The sequence below is a fragment of the Schistocerca serialis genome, chromosome 2 (assembly GCF_023864345.2).
Source record: "Schistocerca serialis cubense isolate TAMUIC-IGC-003099 chromosome 2, iqSchSeri2.2, whole genome shotgun sequence".
NCBI lineage: Eukaryota > Metazoa > Arthropoda > Insecta > Orthoptera > Acrididae > Schistocerca > Schistocerca serialis.
In genome coordinates, this window is record NC_064639.1 from 225918544 (window position 1) to 225942733 (window position 24190).

The 24190-nt window shown below is 43.6% G+C and overlaps 1 protein-coding gene across 1 annotated transcript in view; it reads right to left on the reverse strand.

Moving 5' to 3' along the window:
• LOC126456974 (UDP-glucosyltransferase 2-like) overlaps nucleotides 1-13741 on the reverse strand; it is a 99928-nt gene extending 86187 nt beyond the window's left edge. Inside the window, exons 1-2 of the mRNA XM_050092918.1 lie at nucleotides 13624-13741; nucleotides 6545-6723 (exon numbers count right to left, since the gene is read on the reverse strand). Coding sequence (XP_049948875.1) covers nucleotides 6545-6723; nucleotides 13624-13642 — 198 coding nt within the window. The 5' untranslated portion in view covers nucleotides 13643-13741. The remainder of the gene's footprint in view (nucleotides 1-6544; nucleotides 6724-13623) is intronic.
• Nucleotides 13742-24190: the final 10449 nt, after the last annotated feature.

The window sequence follows — 24190 nt, forward strand, 5'->3', positions numbered from 1 at the left end:
GCGAAATTTAACGAATAGGAAGAAGATGCTGTGATATGCAAATGATTAGTTTTTCGGAGCAATCACACAAGATTGGCGCCGGTGGCGACACCTACAACGTGCTGACATGAGGAAAGTTTCCAACCGATTTCTCATACGCAAACAGCAGTTGACCGGCGTTGCCTTGAGAAACGTTGTTGTGATGCCTCGTGTAAGGAGGAGAAATGCGTACAATCACGTTTCCGACTTTGATAAAGGTCGGATTGTAGCCTATCGCGATTGCGGTTTATCGTATCGCGACATTGCTGCTCGCGTTGTTCGAGATCCAATGACTGTTAGCAAAACATGTAATCGGTGGGTTCAGGAGGGTAATACGGAACGGCGTGCTGGATCCCAACGGCCTCGTATCACTAGCAGTCGAGATGACAGGCATCTTATCCGCATGGATCTCGATCCCTGAGTCAACAGATGGGGACGTTTGCAAGACAACAATCATCTGCACGAACAGTTCGACGACGTTTGCAGCAGCGTGGACTATCGGCTCGGAGACCATGGCTGGGGTTACCCTTGACGCTGCATCACAGACAGGAGCGCCTGTGATGGTGTACTCAACGACGAACCTGGGTGCACGAATGGCAAAACGTAATTTTTTCGGATGAATACAGGTTGTGTTTACAGCATCATGATGGTCACATCCGTGTTTGGCGACATCGCGGTGAACGCACATTGGAAGCGTGTATTCGTCATCGCCATACTGGCGTATCACCCGGCGTGATGGTATGGGGTGCCATTGGTTACACGTCTCGGTCACCTCTTGTTCGCATTGACGGCACTTTGAACACTGGACGTTACATTTCAGATGTGTTACGACCCGTGTCTCTACCCTTCATTCGATCATTGCGAAACCCTTCATGTCAGCAGAATAATGCACGACCGCATGTTGCAGGTCCTGTACGGGCCTTTCTGGATACAGAAAATGTTCGACTGCTGCCCTGGCCAGCACATTCTCCAGATGTCTCACCAACTGAAAACGTCTGGTCAATGGTGGCCGAGCAACTGGCTCGTCACAATACGCCAGTCACTACTCTTGATGAGCAGTGGTATCGTGTTGAAGCTGCATGGGTAGTTGTACCTGTACATACCATCCAAGCTCTGTTTGACTCAATGCCCAGGCGTATCAAGGCCGTTATTTGCCCTTTTTTAGACCCTCTATATACTCCTTCCACCTTTCTGCTTTCCCTTCTTTGCTTAGAACTGGGTTTCCATCTGAGATCTTGATATTCATACAAGTTGTTTTCGTTTCTCCAAAGGTCTCTTTAATTTTCCTGTAGGCAGTGTCTATCTTACCCCTAGTGAGATAAGCCTTTACATCCTTACATTCATCCTCTAGCCATCCCTGCTTAGCCATTTTTCACTTCCTGTCGATCTCATTTTTGAGACGTACTCTGACAGTATAAAAAATAAGTAAATAAATCGTTACACCAAGGAGTTGTGCTACGTAAACCAACGTCGGTAGGCCTATTTCTACATCTCAGAGGTGATGCCTATTCAAATTTCATGTCAGATGCAATAAAGTGGCGGTAGTATCGTATCGCCACTATGAGGATGCAACTCAGGTTTGCTTTAAATACACGATGTAAAGGTCGTGAGCGTTAGCTACCTTTGAGATCGAACGTGGTGAATTGATGTTAGTCAAGAATGCATACCTTTAAGTCGACGAACATACCACTGTCAACGCCTCACTGATGTCAAACGAGATCGTGTAATAGGACTACGATAAGCTGGATGTTCCTTCTGTGATATTGCACAAATACGTGGCAGGAATATAGCCAATGTACATGGCTGCTGCGACCAGTGGTCACGAGAGTGTACAGTCACAAGAAGACAGGAATCCTGACGGCCTTGTAGCACTATCGACAGGTAAGAAAATCGTGTTCGGCTTATGACTCTGTCGCATCGTACTGCACCTGCAGCATAAATTTGAACAGCATTTGCCACCACAGTGACACAAAGGTTAGGAATCGGTTACTTCAAGGACAGCTCCGAGCCAGACGGCTGTAGCGAGCATTCCACTGACTCCAAACATCCGCCATTTGAGACTTCAATGGTATCAAGCGAGAGCTCATTGGAGGACAGGGTTGAGTTCTCTTGGGTTATCTGATGAAAGCCTGTTGTGCCCCGGTGCAAATCATGGCCGCATGTTGGTTAGAAGGAAGCCAGTTGCAGGCTTGCACCCAACCTGTCAGTGTGCTAGGCACAGATTGCCTACACCTGGCGTTATCGTCTGGGATGCATAATCGTATGGCAGCAGGAGCACTCTCGTGGTGTATCCCACGCACCCTGACTGCAAATTTGTGTGTCAATCTGGTTATTGTACCTGTTGTACTGCCATTCATGAACAGCATTACAGGGTGTGTTTTCCAATAGGATAACGCTCGCACACAGGCCGTTGTTGTAACCCAGCATTCTCTACAGAGTGTCGACACGTTGCCATGGCGTTCTCGATCACCAGGCCTGTCTCCAGTCGACCACACATGGGACATCATCAGACGACAAGTCCAGGGTCATCCATAACCAACATTAACCATACCTGTATTGATCGACCAAGTGAAACAGGTATGAAACTTGGCAGACACTGCCAAAAGAAAAAAATATTCCACCTTACATTGTATTGTGGTGGACAGTAGAGTATTCTCTGTGTTTATTACAAGTTTAGAACTTCTTTTGATGTCAGCACATCGTAGAGCAGGATAGGATTAGAAGCAGATTTAATAATTTGGTGAACTGCAGTGTCTGACACGACCGTTTATAACAATCATGAGCAGTGGGGCGACGTGCCATTGTCAGGGAGACGCGACTCTGCCGTTGAAACAAGCGGACGTGTGCCCAACGTCGCTCTGGCTTGACTGCACAATAAGTAACGCAAATGCACATGCTGTGCTAATAACGTTGTCAAAGTAGAGCAAGCAGAGAACTTTATCAATGTTTTGAGTGTATTTCTGCAGGCGACAAACTGCTGAGGCTTAGACCTAGGTAGTTAATGAGTAAAGCTTGGAGTAGGTACGACAGGTAGAGACCGGCATATTGTCAAACAGTTAACTGCTCAAGTGTTGTGATACTGTCGTCGATGATGACCGATTGGTAGCGGCTCGCAAGTTGTGAGATTTGTTGACTTCGAGAATTCGTCTTTTGAAACTATCCTGGTGAGTTGTGAGAAGTTCCGAATGGCAGAGAGTGTTAACAGCATCTCCCCAACATCGATTAGCTTTCAAATTCCCCAAGGGTGTATGTGTTGAAAGTTTAAGTAGACCAAATTCACGTTTTTGCAGCGCAGCGTATTACTGATAACTGCACTTCGGGATAACGTCAGGTACGTTTGACATGTGGATTAATACGACTATCCGACAAGGACTCAGTACTGGTAGGTAGGTTAGTACCAACACAGTGCCCCACTCCCTTGTAAACAGCCGCTTACAGTAACAGAGCATTACGTTAAACAGTACGCGGCCTATTAGTGTTTGTCATTCTACATTTCTTCAGTGTAGACCTATGTATTTTTGTTGTGTTCGGCGCCAACACAATTGCTCGATTCTTAGTAAAAAAATGATCTGATCACGAGACGACACTGTATATGTTTCAGCTTCGCTCAGGATGCCCTAAACAGTGTGTGATACAGCAGCGGGTCTGACTACAGATACAGAAACTGTTAGCATATTAACATTCAGTAATGGAAATTTGATTCTTACACGCTTTCCACAAAGCCTAGTACACTGACCTGATAAGTCATGCAATACTTCTAATAACGTGTCGGACCTCCATTTGCCGTCGTAGTGTAGCAACTCGACGTGGCATATACTCGGAAGTCCCCTGCAGAAATACACTACTGGCCATTAAAATTGCTACACCAACAAGAAATGCAGATTATAAACGGGTATTCATTGGACAAATATATTATGCTAGAACTGACATGTGATTACATTTTCACGCAATTTGGTTGCATAGATCCTGAGAAATCAGTACCCAGATCAATCACCTCTGGCCGTAATAACGGCCTTGATACGCCTGGGCATTGAGTCAAACAGAGCTTGGATGGCGTGTACAGATACGGCAGCCCATGCAGCTCCAACACGATACCACAGTTCATAAAGAGTAGTCACCGGCGTATTGTGACGAGCCAGTTGCTCGGCCACCATTGCCCAGACGTTTTCAGTTGGTGACAGATCTGGAGAATGTGCTGGTCAGGGCAGCAGTGGAATAGATTCTGTATCCAGAAAGGCCCGCAACATGTGGTCGCATATTATCCTGCTGAAATGTAGGGTTTCAAAGGGATCGAATGAAGGGTAGAGCCACGGGTCGTAACACATCTGAAATGTAACGTCCACTGTTCAAAGTGCTGTCAATGCGAACAATAGGTGACCGAGACGAGTAACCAATGGCACCCCATACCATCACGCCGGGTGATACGCCAGTATGGCAATGGCGAATACAAGCTTCCAATGTGCGTTCACAGCGACGTCGCCAAACACGGATGCGACCATCATGAAGGGCCGGCCGGGATTGTCGAGCGGTTCTAGGCGCTACAGTCTGGACCGCGCGACCGCTACGGTCGCAGGTTCGAATCCTGCCTCGGGCATGGATGTGTGTGATGTCCTTAGGTTAGTTAGGTTTAAGAAGTTCTATGTTCTAGGGGACTGATGACCTTAGACGTTAAGTTTCATAGTGCTCAGAGCCAATTTGAACCATCATGATGCTGTAAACAGAACCTAGATTCATCCGAGAAAATGACGTTTTGCCATTCGTGCACCATGGTTCGTCGTTGAGTACACCATCGCAGGCGCTCAGGTCTGTGATGCAGCGTCAAGGGTACCCGCAGCCATTGTCTCTGAGCTGATAGTCCATGCTGCTGCAAACGTCGTCGAACTGTTCGTGCAGATGGTAGCGCGTAGAACCGCTCGGCCACCCCGGCCGGCTGCGGATAAGATGCCTGTCATCTCAACTGCTAGTGATACGAGGCCGTTGGGATCCAGCACGGCAATCAGTATTACCCTCCTGAACCCACCCATTCCATATTCTGTTAACAGTCATTGGATCTCGACCAACGCGAGCAGCAATGTCGCGATACGATAAACCGCAATCGCGATAGGCTACAATCCGACCTTTATCAAAGTCGGAAACGTGATGGTACGCATTTCTCCTCCTTACACGAGGCATCACAACAACGTTTCACCAGACACTGCCGGTCAACTGCCGTTTGTGTATGCGAAATCGGTTTGAAACTTCCCTCATGTCAACACGTTGCAGGTGTCGCCACCGGCGCCAACATTGTGTGAATGCTCTGAAAAGCTAATCATTTGCATATCACAGCATCTTCTTCCTGTCGGTTAAATTTCGCTACTGTAGCACTTCATCTTCGTGGTGTAGCAATTTCAATGGCCAGCAGTGTAATGTCTATATAGTCTCTATAGCCGTCCATTAATTGAGAAAGTGTTGCCGGTGCACTGTTTCGTGCGCGAACTGACCTCTCGATTATGCAGTACAAATATTCGATTGGTTTGATATCGGGCAACCTGGATGGCCAAATCTCTCGCTCGAAAGGTCCAGAATGTTCTTCAAACCAATAGTGAATAATTACGGCCTAGTGACATGATATTGTTGTCTGGTCTCATGAAGTCCGTGAATGGTTGCAAATGTAGTCGAACATAACCATTTCCAGTCAATTATCGGTTCGTCTGGACCAGTGCACCAAGTTCGTTCCGTGTGAACACAGCCCACACCATTATCGAGTCACCACCAGCTTGCACAGTGCGTTGTTGACAACTTGAGTCCATGGTTTCGTGGGGTTTGCGCCAGACTTGAACCATACCGGCACCTCTTACCAACTGAAATTAGGACTCATCTGACCAGGCACACGTTTTTCAAGTTGTATACGGTCCAAACGATAGGGTCACGAGCCCAGGAGAGGCACTGCAGGGGATGTCGTGCTGTTAGCCAAGGCACTCGCGTCGGTCGTCTGCTGACATTCTCTATTGACGCCAGATTCCGCCACACTGTCTTAACAGATACGTTGGTCATAGGTGCCACATTGATGTCTGCGGTTATTTCACACGACACTGCTCTCGGTCGTTAAGTGAGACCGTCAGCTGCTGTGTTGCCCTTGGTGAGAGGTCATCCCAGAAATCTTGTATTCTTAGCCCACTCTTGACAATGTGGATCTAGGAATATTGAATCCCCTAACGCTTGACAAGGTGGATCTCGGAATACTGAGTTCATCAACGATTTCCAAAATGAAATGTCCCTATGTCTAGCTCGAACTACCATTCCGTGCTCAAAGTCTGTTAATTCCCGTCGTTGCGGTCTCAACCACGTTGCAAATCTTTTCTAATTAATCATCAGAGTACAAACAACAGGTTCGTCAAAGCGCTGTTCTTTTGCATGTGTAAGCGATGCTACCGCCATTTGCATATCGCTATCCCCTGACTTTTATCACCTCAGTACATATAGCTTCGTCTTACAGTCAAACAAATTAGTGCGTTTAAATGAAGATTAGCCATCTAGCGAGACCTACCTTGAGTGGGTTGGCGGTGAAAAACGTGACCTTGTGACCTCTCTGGAGCAGAGCTTTGGTTAAAATGTGGAAAGGCTTCTGGTGGCTGATGGATGGCGTCGGGCACACCACCAGAATCTTGGAGCTACTACACGCTTGACTCATCAGCCAAAGTAGCAGAAGTGTGATAAGTGCTTTCTCTGCAAAAATGTTTGTTACATTTAAATGACACGTCTTAAACTGGTTTTATGAAAACAAGATTGTATAAATATTTGTAGTGTGATAAATTGTGAGAAATGTTGATATAAATGTATGTGACTAAGTTGAAATTGTGTCTAACTATGAGTCTTGCGCACACAATAGACATAGAGAAAACGATCGGTAGAACTCATATTATGACTGTACTTCGATTTCGGTTCAAATGGCTCTGAGCACTGGAACTTTATATCTGAGGTCATCAGTCCCCTAGAACTTAGAACTACTTAAGCCTAACTAACCTAAGGACGTCACACACATCCATACCCGAGGCAGGATTCGAACCTGCGACCGCAGCAGTCACGCGGTTCCAGACTGAAGCGCCTACAACCGCTCGGTCACACCGGCCGGCTTCTTCGTCTTTTCTTCGATTATAGACTTCCCCCGCCAAGTGCATGCAGCGCCTCCAGGCGGTATTCAAACTCGCGGTGAGCAGTGATCATAATGTTTTGGATCATCAGTGTACCTCTGTAGTGAGAGGTGAAAGGTCAAAAGAATTACGTTGTATTTCTTAACCAGGGAGGCAACGGCCTTGCCGCAGTGGATACACCGGTTCCCGTGAGATCACCGAAGTTAAGCGCTATCGGGCGTGGTCGACACTTGGATGGGTGACCATCCGGGCCGCCATGCACTGTTGCCATTTTTCGGGGTGCACTCAGCCTCGTGATGCCAATTGAGGAGCTACTCGACCGAATAGTAGCGGCTTCGGTCAAGAATACCATCATAACGACCGGGAGAGCGGTGTGCTGACCCCACGCCCCTTCTATCCGCATCCTCCCTTGAGGATGACACGGCGGTCGGATGGTCCCGGTAGACCACTTGTGGCCTGAAGATGGAGTGTCTTAACCAGAGATGTTGGAGTTTTATGGAAACTATCATAACTGAGATGGCCACATCTGTCACATGTATGAGCAGTTGTAACACAAACAAACGTATGGGCAGCGATTTTCGTTACCTCTAGAACCTAGTAAATCCTTTTAAAACCACGTTTTTGAGCTAGTAAAACTGCTCCGGTACCTTGTAAGGATGTATACCAAAATGCATAATTTTTTTTCTAAAACAGTTAATAGTTTAATAGAAAAAAACTGTTTCTCCTGCATTGTTTCTGTAAAAACTGAAATGGCGGCCTTCTTAAAACCCGAGCTAAAAAATCAGATCCTGGAGTGAGTTCTCGGATTTACTACCTGGGAATTTGTCACAAGTGTACAAAAAATTATTTTTGATGGATAGCGGTTTCGGGATCGAACAAAACTGCACATAAACATCCTATATCAGTATCACAAACATCAGCCACAGCTGTATTTCATTTTGCAATCAAGTACAGTTTCAGATAAACATGAGCGTATAGGAATATTGGCAATGAAATTTCCCTCGCCAAGCATTAGGCAATTCGTAAAAGAAGTTTCTCTAGTTTAGTCACGAAGCAGTCAACAATACTGCGCGTTTCTTTGTTCCTGTTATGTAACGCTGTGCATAGTGGATTGAATGTTCGACGCTGCTTATCTTTTATTGCTGTACTCTATTAAAACATTCACACAACCTGTTCATGATTACAACTTACGGTTAAATAGAATATTTCATGTATTTGGAGTGATTCATTTGTTGCGTTAAATTAATGGGTTCAGTATTAGGGTTTTGCAGAGCAGGAAAGGTAGACAACTCTTGGTATACATAAAATTATACAGACATGAATGACCTAACGTGATTACACACAGAAAATTATGAAGGACATTTGAACATTTTCTTGGCCTAGTTTGTGCAGGTTAGACTCAAATTGCTTGGTCTCGTCATTGTCAATGTATCTAAGAGCATGTAGTGTTTCGTCCTGTAGTTTCATTGTCGTTACTCAGAACGATGAACGTCGTGCACTAATTTTCGTGTTATAATCGTTTATTCTATTTGTGGAGTACATATAGGACAGACGAAGGTATTCTTGATGTCGAAACAAAACAAAAAAGCTAATAGTTTAAAATACCACCAACGGCTAAATTGTCAGAGACGGAGCTCGAATTCGAATACGAAAAGATGAAAGAGAAAATCGGTCACGCCCATCACAGAGGAATGCCCCACCACTCTCCCTCCCCCCCCCCCCCCCTATTTTCCACCATTTACCGTAACAAAGTTGGGCAAACCACGAAACGTGAATCAGTGTGGCTAGGGGAAGATATAAACACCGCTCCTCCAGAGCGCTTGTCCAGTGTCGCGAACATGAACAGTCCCCCGCGTTGACAACGTGTAGAAACATTAAGTTAACTAGTTTTCTTCTTCAATATTTCCAGTGTTTTATTCTCAGAAATACAAGACACACAGTTAATACAGATATACAAAGGAACAAAGTTTAAACCTTTCACGGAAAGCACACGCAGATTTTACTCCATGTAGATAACAGACGTTTATGGTCTGAAACGACATCCAGCCACCGTACCAAAATAACGTTAGCGAAAAACTGTGAATGGGTGACTGACTATTATAGACAGACCCTGTCACAAGTGGGAGGCACAGCCAACACAGTCAAGGAAACGAAGAAGAGTAACGTCAGAGGACTTCTTGAAACGAAAGAGTAAGTTCAAGACAATAACACGCATTCAAGACACACAAAATTTCGAGACATTGCTGTACAACATAATTTTCTTTCTTTCGTTTGTCAGTTTTTTAAGTAATGAATTTTGAAGTATCTCAATACATGCCAACACTACGTAAACATAATAAGTAGTTCACCTGTTAGTAAAGCAAATACTTTTATTTTATCTGTGTAAAATTGCAATTTTATTTCTTATTGTTTTTGTGATACCAAATTTGATAACATTATTACGATACGGTGGCTGGATGTCGTTTCAGACCAAAAACGGCTGTTGTCCATATGGAGTAAAATCTGTGTGCGCTTCCTGTGAAAAGTTTAAACTTTATTTCATTGTATACCTGTATTAACTGCGTGTGTTGTATTTCTGAGAATAAAACACTGGAAATATTGAAGAAGAAAACTAGCTAACTTAATGTTTCTACCCGTTGTTGACGCAGGGGATTGTTCATGTTTCCGACACTGGACAACCGCTGTGCAGGAGCGGGCATAAATAATATTCAGTCAATAGAGGGTGTTACATAAAATAAAATATGTGTAAACATTGTTGCTACATTTGAAGGAGAACTCTACTGGGTAGGCCAAAGACATATTTGTTTTTGGAAGAGAGTCGAACAGTTGACATCTGTTGCTGACGAGGCAATGCACGTGTAAATGTGCACTTATCGTATCCGAAGGAAAACATGAGGCTTCGTATATGTGTGCTGGCGGTGTACTGAGATGATGGGGGAAGATGTTTGCCGCCATTGATTATTTAACACAAAATTGCCACGGAGACACTGAAAGAGAGAGAGACAAAGAGAAAGATGCCAATCTGCTACTAAAGTCACGATATCCACTTGAGTGACGCGCCTACAGAGATATGTCAAGCAATAAGCCTTTCGAAGTGTAGTTCTCAATTTTTTTAACTTATTTGATAATGATAAGTTAAAAGTTATTTGAACAAAGCCACTTTTTTTTTGTAATTTCCAAGAACGCCTGCAAGCGGAGTACTGCGTGCCCATAAACGATTACCCTAATTTCAAGATTAGATATTAAGTACATTTATGATGATAACTTTGGTTTTTTGTTACAGGTCTACCATGGAACCCATGAAGTTTCTGTAGACCTGTATCTCATTCAACACTTTCGCCACAAGGAGAGCTGTGTGAGCTACATCGTAAAAATTGTTTCCCCCAGGAGAAGGCTCGTTGTGTTGTGTAACGCACATATCGTATCACCGACTGCTGTGCAGCGAACGTTTGTGCCCCATTACGGAAACAAAGTACCTGATGTCAAGTTAATCAGAAATGGATAGAAACTTTTTTAACTTTGGGATCGGTTTAGAAACGGGCAAGCAGCGGGAGACCATCTATTTCAGAGGAGACTGTGCAGGTACTTGTAACTGCATTCACGAGGTCGCCACAGAACTGAATTAGACAATCTTCGCGGGATTTTCGAGTGCTAATTTCTACAGGCATAAAGTGGTTCGCATACGTCTTAAATTGTATACCTATAACCAGATGATCGCTCGAATCGTGAACAGTTTGCAATTTTGCGTTTTATGAAGGGTGCACATGTTAAAGTGATTTAAATGTTGAAGTGTTTTAACAGCATTAAGTGTTAATGTGAAGTTCAAAACTTAACTAGTCGAGGCGTACGTAGTATAACATGTTTCATGTACTGTATGCAACAAAGAGTTATACTGTTTTGTAAACAGGGTAAACATTTATTAACACCCTGTATATCGAAGGCGTGTTTGTCACGGAGCCAGATATCGATTTCGTTTACTGCGATGGCACAATCTGCGGCAAAGAATCACGCTCCGAGCGACTTTTTCAGTATGACATTAAAGAAATTTCTCGTATCGTGTTAATATCAAGATAAAATATAAAAGTCATTGTGATGTAACTGTGTAGATTTTAAATCGTTTCAAAGGTTTCTTTACGGATTGCAGACACATTTGATACATTCAAAGACATATATAATAAAGAATCGTTTCGAGACGTATGGTTATACATGCCAGCTGTTTTCAAAAAAGTTGCGAAAGCTATGAATGTTTCTGATAGACTTTCGTTGACAACTGAATATCTGATTACAGAGATGACTGACGCCAGTGCAGTTTCGAGTAGCATTACTATCACGTTATGTGATTTGATTCCTAGACTGATTACTGTGCAAAATTCTTTAGACTTCTGTTGCTTATGCAATCTATTGCCGACTCACGACACTAGAAATTACGTGGACTGTAATGGACAGATGGGGGTCAAACTGGGTTCAAACACTAGCGATTTTAACTTCCCATTCCGGTTATACTGTACCAAATGTCTGAAAAGAACCAGTATAAGAAAAAACATGTTGTTAGTTGTACTACGGTCGCAGGTTCGAATCGTGCCTCGGGCATGGATGTGTGTGATGTCCTTAGGTTAGTTAGGTTTAATTAGTTCTAAGTTCTAGGCGACTGATGACCTCAGAAGTTAAGTCGCATAATGCTCAGAGCCATTTGAACCATTTTGTTAGTTGTAAATTGACAACACAGCGGAGTACGATCTTGGTTTCCCGCTGAGTTAAAGAATATACACAGGAAAAAAACATCTTCGGAAACCGAATTAACGATTAACACTGTTGGTGTTTCCTGTGGTTTCTATCATGAGGTATGTTAATAATTATGACCGATGACAGCGTTCATAAAGGTGGCGTCAAAACGATTGTTGAAATAGTTAAACCCCACATCACAACTCTAAAATGAGGGAAAGGAAGGTTTCTCAAGAATTAAACTGAACAGATTTGGGTGTTCGGAGGTAAAGAAAGAGAGTCTAGAAAATAATTCATTGTTAAAGTGTATTCCAGGTATAAACGAACTTTAATGCCTCTTATTAAGAACTTTATCTTGTATGGAACCAAAGTAAGAACAGAAAACTGGAAGCCGTACAGTACTTTGAAGAAAGAACGATTTGACCACGAATTTTGAACCATTCAGTGTAATTCGTGTCTTCTGAGGTTCCGTCGGTTCACACGCAGGACATCGAGCGATTATGGAAATATTGGGAATCGTCTATTAAAAAAGAAGGCCGACTAGGAGACGGACAGTACAGTTTTCAGTGCCTGTACTTCCACAATTTGCGCTTACGTGGTACGGAACTTCCCTGTGGGACTTTGCCAATTTTCTTAAGGTATACAGCTACGGCAAAAAAAAAGGACTCATACTGGCAGCCTACACATCAGGCAGAATTGTACAGAACCAAGATATCGATGACGAGTAAGGTAAGCGAAATTACATTTAATGAACGATATTCAGGTATTAACAAAATCCATATCGTTCGTCTTCTGTCATTGTAGTTGCTAACGTTGTATCTGGCTCCGTGACAGTCGCGTCATCGATATATATCGTTTGCAGCCGTCATTACTCTTTTCTAATTTTTTTTGAAGCCCACTATGATAAACCAATATTAGTTATTTCGTGGAAATGTAAGGATCAATTTGCTATAGTAATGCAATTTGGCACAAACGGTTATTTTATTTCGCTTCACGAATTCTTCGTGACAATATTTAAATGTAAAAGCGATTACACTCATTTCACGGGATCTTACTAGCTGCACATTTTAATATTGGTTACAGCATTATTTTTGTGAGTTAACATAGTTGGTATATATGAATGTTCGTGTGCGTGAATGATTTTCTACTGGTAAGTAACATTATAACATAAATACAATGGATACTGAATCATTGATCATACCTACAATAATCTTGCAGTTACCGTACGAATAAAATCATTGTTTTCCTTTAATTTACCGAGCGAGGTGGCGCAGTGATTAGCACACTGGACTCGCATTCGGGAGGACGACGGTTCAATCCCGCGTCCGGCCATCCTGATTTAGGTTTCCCGTGATTTCCCTAAATCGCTTCGGGCAAATGCCGGGATGGTTCCTTAGAAAGGACACGGCCGATTTCCTTCCCCATCCTTCCCTAATCCGAGCTTGTGCTCCGTCTCTAATGACCTCGTTGTCGACGGGACGTTAAACAGTAATCTCCTCCTCCTCCTCTTTTAATTTCGGTTTCGTAATTCTGCACACGAAAGTAAAGTACTATTGAAAAATTTTCATGCTCAGTAAGAGAATCGTAAAGCTCTCACTGAACCGCCACCCATATGCACCTCGTCACTAGTGAGTCCTCTGGTATCATAACTGGGAAATAACTGATTCAGTCATACTTTGAAATGGTCCAAATTTGTTGGTAGCGTAGTTTACCCCTATAGCGAGGACGATAATGAACAGATTGATTTCCTTACCGTAAAGGTATCCCGACATCTTTAACAACAGCTGATTACGGTTGGGAAGCGATGCGCTCGGGAAAGCGACGATCACCAGCTGCCCGGCATGGAACTCCTGCCGCTACTGCTGTTGACCTAGAGAGCCATTACTGCAGACGCGTTCCCCCACCACGTGGGTATGCGAAGGCAGTTACGCAAGTGTTTCTTTCGCGTCCGTCAGAAGCTGGAGTTCTCGCTCTTGTCGTTGCTCCTTAATTGTTGTAAAACACGCATACTGGGCAGACAAGCGGGCACCTCCCACGGTACATCGCTCTAGTACCGTGAAGCACCGACTCCATCGTTGATACTGTGCCAATTCGACGAAGAAAAGAGTCCACGAGTATATTCACCTCTGCCTTGTGCAGTTCAAATCACTGACTGACGATTAGATACCGTTGTTGTTGTTGTGGTCTTCAGTCATGAGACTGGTTTGATGCAGCTCTCCATGCTACTCTGTCCTGTGCAAGCTTCTTCATCTCCCAGTACGTTGTTGTGGTCTTCAGTCATGAGACTGGTTTGATGCAGCTCTCCATGCTACTCTGTCCTGTGCAAGCTTCTTCATCTCCCAGTACCCACTGCAACCTACATCCTTCTGAATCTGCTTAGTGTATTCGTCTCTTGGTCTCCCTCTACGATTTTTACCCTCCACGCTGCCCTCCAATACTAAATTGGTGATCCCTAGACGTCTCAGAATATGTCCTACCAACCGACCCCTTCTTCTAGTCAAGTTGTGCCACAAACTTCTCTTCTCTCCAGTTCTATTCAATACCTCCTCATTAGTTATGTGATCTACCCATCTAATCTTCAGCATTCTTCCGTAGCACCACATTTCGAAAGCTTCTATTCTCTTCCTGTCTAAACTATTTATTGTCCACGTTTCACTTCCATACATGGCTATACTCCATACAAATACTTTCAGAAACGACTTCCTGACATTTAAATCTATACTCGATGTTAACAAATTTCTCTCCTTCAGAAATGCTTTCCTTGCCATTGCCGGTCTACGTTTTATACCCTCTCTATTTCGACCATCATCAGTTATTTTGCTCCCCAAATAGCAATACTCCCCTACTACTTTAAGTGTCTCGTTTCCTAATCTAATTCCCTCAGCGTCACCCGACTTAATTCGACTACATTCCATTATCCTCGTTTTGCCTTTGTTGATGTTCATCTTATATCCTCCTTTCAACAGACCGTCCATTCCGTTCAGCTTATCTTCCAGGTCCTTTGCTATCTCTGACAGAAATACAATGTCATCGGCGAACCTCAAAGTTTTTATTTCTTCTCCATGGATTTTAATACCTACTCCGAACTTTTCTTTTGTTTCCTTTATTGCTTGCTCAATATACAGATTGAATAACATCGGGGATAGGCTACAACCCTGTCTCACTCCCTTCCCAACCACTGCTTCCCTTTCATACCCCTCGACTCTTATAACTGCCATATGCTTTCTGTACAAATTGCAAATAGCCTTTCGCTCCCTGTATTTTACCCCTGCAACCTTCAGAATTTGAAAGAGGGTATTCCAATCAACATTGTCAAAAGCTTTCTCTAAGTCTACAAATGCTAGAAACGTAGGTTTGCCTTTCCTTAATCTTTTTTTTCTAAAATAAGTCGTAGTGTCAGTATTGGCTCTCGTGTTCCAACATTTCTACGCAATCCAGACTGATCTTCCCCGAGGTCGGCTTCTATCAGTTATTCCATTCGTCTGTAAAGAATTCGCGTTAGTATTTTGCAGCTGTGACTTATTAAACTGATAGTTCGCTAATTTACACATCTGTCTACACCTGCTCACTTTGGGATTGGAATTATTATACTCTTCTTGAAGTCTGAGGGTATTAGATACCGTAGAGATACCAAAATACGGGCCTGTTACGTGTGGCTTTATTTATTTCTAAGCTTCTTTTCCGAAGTGGTAGTTATACAAGTAATAGAGGTTATATACCGGTACCGTCTTTTGTGACTGTAATAAAAGTCTTATTTAGACCATATGTATTTTTCTTCATTTTGAAGCGCCTTCGGCGGTCACTACAACAACGTGGATTTTCTTACGAAATTGTTTGCCGATGATCATAAGCAATTCTCGTGTTTTAAACCTACAACTTTTTAAGAGTATTAAATAACTTTTACTACGCGCGGGGCCAAGCGTTTTCTATACGACTAAGACCGTGTGATTTAGCGCACCTGAATGTTTGACAAATCAGGAATGTGTGTGAGTGGCCCTCTGCGGTAATATCTAGCTGAATATCATGATTGGTTTTTTAAATGACTTTACTGACTTAAAGTGCTACGCAGCGTAACACTTTAAGTCATAACTCCAATGTAGATAATAATTTAAGATATAAAGCGTCTAGAGAGGTGAAGCATGTTACCGTCAACTATGGTTAGTATGTATTAATTTTACTTTGTGACTCCGATTTCCACGTGCTGTCATGTTCTTTGTTTTCTTTACAAAACTTGGATAGAATACAAAAAAGGACAGATTTCCCCAAAAAACATGTTGTATTCTTACAACGCGCGCGAGATAACTCTCTTATACAAGATTCTACAAGTGTGTGGACTTTTGGAACAATTTTTATTGTAAAGGTTGCCGCAGATAAAAGTAACCCGCGTAAATATAAAGGAAATGCAGTGAAATTACAGGAATAAAGAGCTGAAATCGACCTACCATTTACTTACAATGAAAAATAGAGTGAAGAATTCAGCTATAGAGCCGGTCGCAGTGGCCGAGCGGTTCTAGGCGCTTCAGTCTGCAACCGCGCGACCGCTACCACGCAGGTTCGAATCCTGCCTCGGGCATGGATGTGTGTGATGTCCTTAGGTTAGTTAGGTTTAAGTAGTTCTAAGTTTTAGGGGACTGATGACCTCGGATGTTAAGTCCCATAGTGCTCAGAGCCATCTCTTCAGCTATAGAAGATGCTGAAAGTGACTTCAATACACAGCTGTGCACATCTAAGCATATTCCGATACATTCGTCATAAAGTGCGGGTATCGACGGCGACAACTTCACGGCTGATGCTGTCAACCAGTTCCTGTATTGTGTGTGGATTTGTTTCATATGACTTGTTCTTCAGGTGTCCCCACAGGAAAAATATCACATGTTGTTATAACTGGTGAACGTGGTGGCCATAAATGTTTGCTGGCAGTTCGTTCCTCAGTGACAACATCACGGACTTGTTCCAGGGTACCCTAGCCGTGTGGCATGTTGCCCCATCTTGCTGGAAGAAGTAATATTGTCTTTCATATTCAGTGAGCTGAGCAAAAAATGTATCAAAAATTTCCATACATGCAATCGTGTTGAGGGTAGTGTCAAAGCGTTTGAGTCCAATGATGCGCGTTCCTGTTACACCGAACCAAACGCCGATTGTTTGCTGGTTGCTGACACTCAGTGTTAGGGTTCTCCGTTGCCCACTACATCGTATTCCGTGAATTCACATGACCGGAAAGAAGAAACCTTGATTCATCACTCATGATGTAATGGAAAGGGTCTAACAAAACATCGTTAATGTTATTCACGTGCAGTAAACTACACGTTTCTGACAGTCATCCTCTCGTAATTGCTGAACAGCCGTCACACGATATGGCATCAAATTAAGATATTTTCAATATCTGCTGGCAACTCCTCCTACTCACATGGGCCAGTTGAGCCTGTTTTGGAGTAAATTTCTTTTGGGTCTGAATCATTCTTTGAAAAATGTCTACAATAACTTGTGGTATGCGAAATGCAGGAATTCTTTGACGTTTCGCATTGTTCACAGATCCGTAGGTCCGCCAGTTTTTATACAGAGTCATTAGTGCTCTCTTTGCTTGTAATTTTTGACCCTGAAAATTTCGCGAGTGTTCTTAATCGAGCCTGTTTTCACACATATTTCAGTTCTTTTTTATGTCGAGAAGCCCATTTTTCAGACCGCAAAGAGAAACGACTAAATTTACTGATGAAATAAGCTGAAATGCTGACTGAAGGAAGCTAACAATCCATTATTACATAAAACTGTCCATTGTTGTAGCTGTTCGTTTCAGAATTCGAAATATTGTACTCGCATTCAAAGCGGAAGTGGGCTAAGTTTAACTGTGCCAGCTTTTAATACGGTTCTACAAACACGAGACACAAACCACCTGTGTACGACCGTATTATCATAGTTTTATTCATAAACTAAGTAGTGTTTACCTTGTGATTCAACAGCTCTCATTCCCCCTAACTTCTGCAGTCCAACAATGTGTTGCGTGTTAAATACACTGAAGAGCCAAAGAAACTGGCACACCTGTCTAATATCGTGTAGGGCCCCCGCGAGCACGCGGAAGTGCCGCAGCACGACGTCGCATGGACTTGACTAATATCTGAAGTAATGCTGGAGCGAACTGACACCATGAATCGGTAAGAGTACGGGGGGGGGGGGGGGGAGGGGGGGGGGGACATTTCTGAATAACACGTTGCAAGTCATCCCAGATATGCTCAATAATGTTCATGTCTGGTGAGTTTGGAGGCCAGCGGAAATGTTTAAGCTTAGCAGACTGTTCCTGGAGCCTCTCTGTGGCAATTCTGGACGTGTGGGGTGTCAAATGGTTCAAATGGCTCTGAGCACTATGGGACTTAACATCTATGGTCATCAGTCCCCTAGAACTTAGAACTACTTAAACCTAACTAACCTAAGGACATCACACAACACCCAGCCATCACGAGGCAGAGAAAATCCCTGACCCCGCCGGGAATCGAACCCGGGAACCAGGGCGTGGGAAGCGAGAACGCTACAGCACGACCACGAGATGCGGGCGTGTGGGGTGTCGCATTGACCTATTGGAATTGCACAAGTTCGTCACAATGCACAATGGACATGAATGGATACAGGTAATCAGACAGGATGCTTACGTACGTGTCATCTGCCAGCGATGGATCTATACGTATCAGGGGTCCCATATCAATCCAACTGCACATGCCCCGTACCATTACAGAGCCTCCACCACTCGAACAGTCCCCTGCTGACATGCAGGGTCCATGGATTCATGAAGTTGTCGCCATTCCCCGTAAAAGTCCATCCGTACGATACAATCTGAAACGAGACTCGCCCGTCCAGATAACATGTTTCCAGTCATCAACAGTCCAATGTCGATGTTAACGAGCCCAGGTGAGGTATAAAAGTTTGTGTCGTGCAATCATCAAGGATACACGAGTGGACCTTTGGCACCGAAAGCCCATTCGATGATGGTTCGCACGTTGATCCTTACTGAAGGCCCACCATTGAAATGTACAACAATTTGAGGAAGAGTTACACTTCCGTTAGCTCGAACGATTCTCTTCAGTCGTCGTTGGTCCCGTTCTTGCAGGATCTTCTCCCGGGCGCAGCGATGTCAGGGACTGATGTTTTACCGGGTTCCTGATATTCACGGTACACTCATGAAATGGCCGTTCATACGGGAAAATACTCACTTCATCACTACCTCGGAGATGCTGTGTCCCATCACTCTCGCGCCGACTGTAACACCACGTGCCATTGTAGCAGCAGTACAACTGCGCCAGACACTTGTCTTATATAGGCGTTGCCGACCGCAGAGCCGTATTCTGCCTGTTTACATATCACTGTATTTGAATACGCATGCCTGTACCAGTTTCTTTGGCGCGTCAGTGTAATTAAAGACTATTTTTTAATTGTATCTACTCGTGATCTTACCTCCTTTGACAGCTTTATGAGCGCTCCACTATCTCGTGTTACTGTTACGTAATCTGCTTCTCGCAGCTTTAGATTCTCCAGACAGCCACCAGTGGAACTGATAATTCCGCCACTATGACGGCAACATTAATGCGCTATCCTTCCTCCGGCAACCCAGCACATCATATTGCTTATTATCGCGGGATAATATTTCTTTGTTTTGAAACCAGTGTTTTGAGCAGAAAATATTGTTGACGAAAATGTGAAAAAAATTCAGTTTCCTAGAGACTAAAGCAGGAAAATTAAATTTTTATTTAATTGAACACAAAAATTGGGTTGTTGTCCTCGTAACTGAACCAAAGATACAATTTTTGTTGCTTACGTTTTCGTAAAGAATCTAGTGGTGATGAGACCGAGCATGCTGGCGTAATTTTAGATGGTAGGAAAGATTCATCTGTTAATGTATTTAACTACTTGTCTCTTAGCCATCTTCACTGAGATACTCTTGTGTTTTTTGTAACATTTCCAGATTTTATGGTGATGGCTGTAATCAAAACACGTCAATAATCAGTCACCGTGCTTCCAGTGACTTACGAAAACAAAAATTTTCATTTAGCGTCCTTATCAACACTGTTTCTCCATTTTAATTACTCTAAATTGTCTACTGACATATCACCTAAATTCGTTGAAATGTCAAATCTGTTGTTAACCAGCGAAAGTATTGCATGGGGGCTTAATTAAATAAAATGAAAATATTTTTAGATTTTTTTGTAGCTGTCTCTCCGACTACGCTGTTTCGTAAACGGTTGGCCCTGACTAGTTTTTGTACGCAATCTGACTGCATAGAATAACAACAAACAATGAAAGAAAATTTTCGTTAACACAGTTAATTAATTAAGTCCCCAGCAACTATAAAACCTACTAAACCAAAGCACAAGTGTAATTGTTCTGTGTGTGGGAGTGTGACTCAACGTACACATCTGGCACGGTTCTTCTCCAACAAGACAAGAATTTTTAAATACCAATTATACTGACGTGATAAAAGAAAATTAGAAATACTATAATTGCGTAAGGAAAGCAGAATTACACTCTAATACAAGAACACAAGCCAGATGCTTTGTTGACTGAACCTGTAATGATGCATTATTCAGGACATTGAAATAATGAGAAAAAAAAGAAAAGGAGTTTGTTACCTCATTTATATTGATGAAAATCACTCTAATCCTGACAATATATCTCCACACCGATTCTCTACTACCACATCTCAACAAGACTCTCCAATATCACATGTCAGCAAGCACTGCCTACTAGCTCATCTCAACAAACACTCTTCACTACGACATCTCAGCACAGACTGCCACGAGTTCTTAACAGGCACTCACTACTACGAGCTCTCCCCAAGCACTGTGTAGGCGGCTTAATAATACTCTTTGGCGCAGTGGCTCAGTGTAGCCACCTTTCATATGCCCCTCCTCCACAGGCCAGAATTTGATGGTATTTCTGCACCATTGGTGGTGAAAATACCACCAAATTCGTCCACAAAAATACAGACAAAAATAAAAGATAATATTAATACCTAAATATCACATAATTAGTTAAAATTTTGGCTTTGCACTGACCTTTCAATAACCTAATATATAAAATACAGTAAGCAATACAAATTCTTTTCATACATGTGACTTTACATAATAGTTCACACAATACACAAAAAATCAGTACATACAAATATTAACATAAAATGCTTTCAATGATTAGTTCCAGTAGTAGCACCCAGCGATGGTCAACAGGTGTAGACACCAACAAGTGACATCATTTCAGTAGAAGCAATCCATCAGTGGCACCCAGCAATGTTGAGTAGGTGCAGACAGCAAGAAGTAACATCATTTCAGCAGAAACAGTTCTAACAGTGGCACCCAGCAATGTTGAGTAGGTGCAGACACCGGCAAGTGACATCATTTCCATAGAAGTAGCTTCATCTGTGCACCCAGTAATGTTGAGTAGGTGCAGACACCGACAAGTGATTCATTTCAGTAGAAGCAGTTCCATTAGTGGCACCCAGCAATGCTGAGTAGGTGCAGACAGCAACAAGTGACATTATTTCAGTAGAAGCAGTTCCATCTGTGGCACCCAGCAATGTTGAAGAGGTACACACAGCAACAAGTCACATTAGTTCAGTAGAAGCAGTTCCATTAGTGGCACCCAGCAATGTTGAATAGGTACACACAGCAACAAGTCACATTAGTTCAGTAGAAGCAGTTCCATTAGTGGCACCCAGCAATGCTGAGTAGGTGCAGACAGCAACAAGTGACATTATTTCAGTAGAAACAGTTCTAACAGTGGCACCCAGCAATGTTGAGTAGGTGCAGACACCGGCAAGTGACATCATTTCCATAGAAGTAGCTTCATCTGTGCACCCAGTAATGTTGAGTAGGTGCAGACACCAACAAGTCACATTATTTCAATAGAATCAGTTCCATTAGTGGCACTCAGCAATGTTGAATAGGTCCAGAGAGCAGTCCATAATATTCACTATCACTGATCACACTGTTCATCAAAGTTTATAAGCAGAAATTAAACATGTCCTAGTGGCACCAATCATGTAGAAAAGGTACAAGTAACAGTCCATAATATTCACTATCACTGATCACACAGTTCATCAGCAGAAATTAAACATTTCTAAGTGGCACCCATTATGTTGAAGAGGTGCAGGTAACAGTTCATAATATTCACCATCACTAATCAGACAGTTCAGGCATGAACAATAGTTTGAACACACATACAAATGCTTTTACACACTAGACATATAAATTCTAATAAACACACAAATGATATCAGATAATTGTCATATTAACTATTACAAATACTCAAATATCAATAAACCTATAATATTTATGGGTGTCAGTGCAAGCCACAACAAACAAATAAAATAATACACTCCTGGAAATGGAAAGAAGAACACATTGACACCGGTGTGTCAGACCCACCATACTTGCTCCGGACACTGCGAGAGGGCTGTACAAGCAATGATCACACGCACGGCACAGCGGACACACCAGGAACCGCGGTGTTGGCCGTCGAATGGCGCTAGCTGCGCAGCATTTGTGCACCGCCGCCGTCAGTGTCAGCCAGTTTGCCGTGGCATACGGAGCTCCATCGCAGTCTTTAACACTGGTAGCATGCCGCGACAGCGTGGACGTGAACCGTATGTGCAGTTAACGGACTTTGAGCGAGGGCGTATAGTGGGCATGCGGGAGGCCGGGTGGACGTACCGCCGAATTGCTCAACACGTGGGGCGTGAGGTCTCCACAGTACATCGATGTTGTCGCCAGTGGTCGGCGGAAGGTGCACGTGCCCGTCGACCTGGGACCGGACCGCAGCGACCCACGGATGCACGCCAAGACCGTAGGATCCTACGCAGTGCCGTAGGGGACCGGACCGCCACTTCCCAGCAAATTAGGGACACTGTTGCTCCTGGGGTATCGGCGAGGACCATTCGCAACTGTCTCCATGAAGCTGGGCTACGGTCCCGCACACCGTTAGGCCGTCTTCCGCTCACGCCCCAACATCGTGCAGCCCGCCTCCAGTGGTGTCGCGACAGGCGTGAATGGAGGGACGAATGGAGACGTGTCGTCTTCAGCGATGAGACTCGCTTCTGCCTTGGTGCCAATGATGGTCGTATGCGTGTTTGGCGCCGTGCAGGTGAGCGCCACAATCAGGACTGCATACGACCGAGGCACACAGGGCCAGCACCCGGCATCATGGTGTGGGGAGCGACCTCCTACACTGGCCGTACACCACTGGTGATCGTCGAGGGGACACTGAATAGTGCACGGTACATCCAAACCGTCATCGAACCCATCGTTCTACCATTCCTAGACCGGCAAGGGAACTTGCTGTTCCAACAGGACAATGCACGTCCGCATGTATCCCGTGCCACCCAACGTGCTCTAGAAGGTGTAAGTCAACTACCCTGGCCAGCAAGATCTCCGGATCTGTCCCCCATTGAGCATGTTTGGGACTGGATGAAGCGTCGTCTCACGCGGTCTGCACGTCCAGCACGAACGCTGGTCCAACTGAGGCGCCAGGTGGAAATGGCATGGCAAGCCGTTCCACAGGACTACATCCAGCATCTCTACGATCGTCTCCATGGGAGAATAGCAGCCTGCATTGCTGCGAAAGGTGGATATACACTGTACTAGTGCCGACATTGTGCATGCTCTGTTACCTGTGTCTATGTGCCTGTGGTTCTGTCAGTGTGATCATGTGATGTATCTGACGCCAGGAATGTGTCAATAAAGTTTCCCCTTCCTGGGACAATGAATTCACGGTGTTCTTATTTCAATTTCCAGGAGTGTATTTAGGAGATAGGTGGGTAGGATTAGGAAAGGAAAACACACAAAACACACTCACTCATCTTTCATCCACATTAAGTACTACTGTGTAATTGAATAGTGTTAACTGTGTAAATGCAATTCTGTCAAAATTTGATGTTCATCATGTGTATCAAGTAGTAGTGGCAGCAATGTATAACAGTCAATAATAGTTAAGTCAACGTCATAGTCATCATGTCAAGACCAATGTTTGCCAAGCCAGATCAAAATGTACTGTTGCTGAACAACTGTCAGTGTGCCAAGATATGCAAATACTTCCTCTCTCCAAAAAAAAAATATGTACTGCTTATTGATTTAACAAAGTGTGTGTAGACAATCTTCCTTCCACTTTAGTGTTCTAGTCCGCTATCTTCATCCTCCTTGTTCCATATAGACCAACAAAAAAAAATGCACCTCACTTACTTAACCTCTTGTCCACCAAAACTCCAATAATCATCAACTTCACATAATCTCAATAATACCTCAATAATACCTCTTCAATGCGTCGATACATATAAACCTTATTACCAA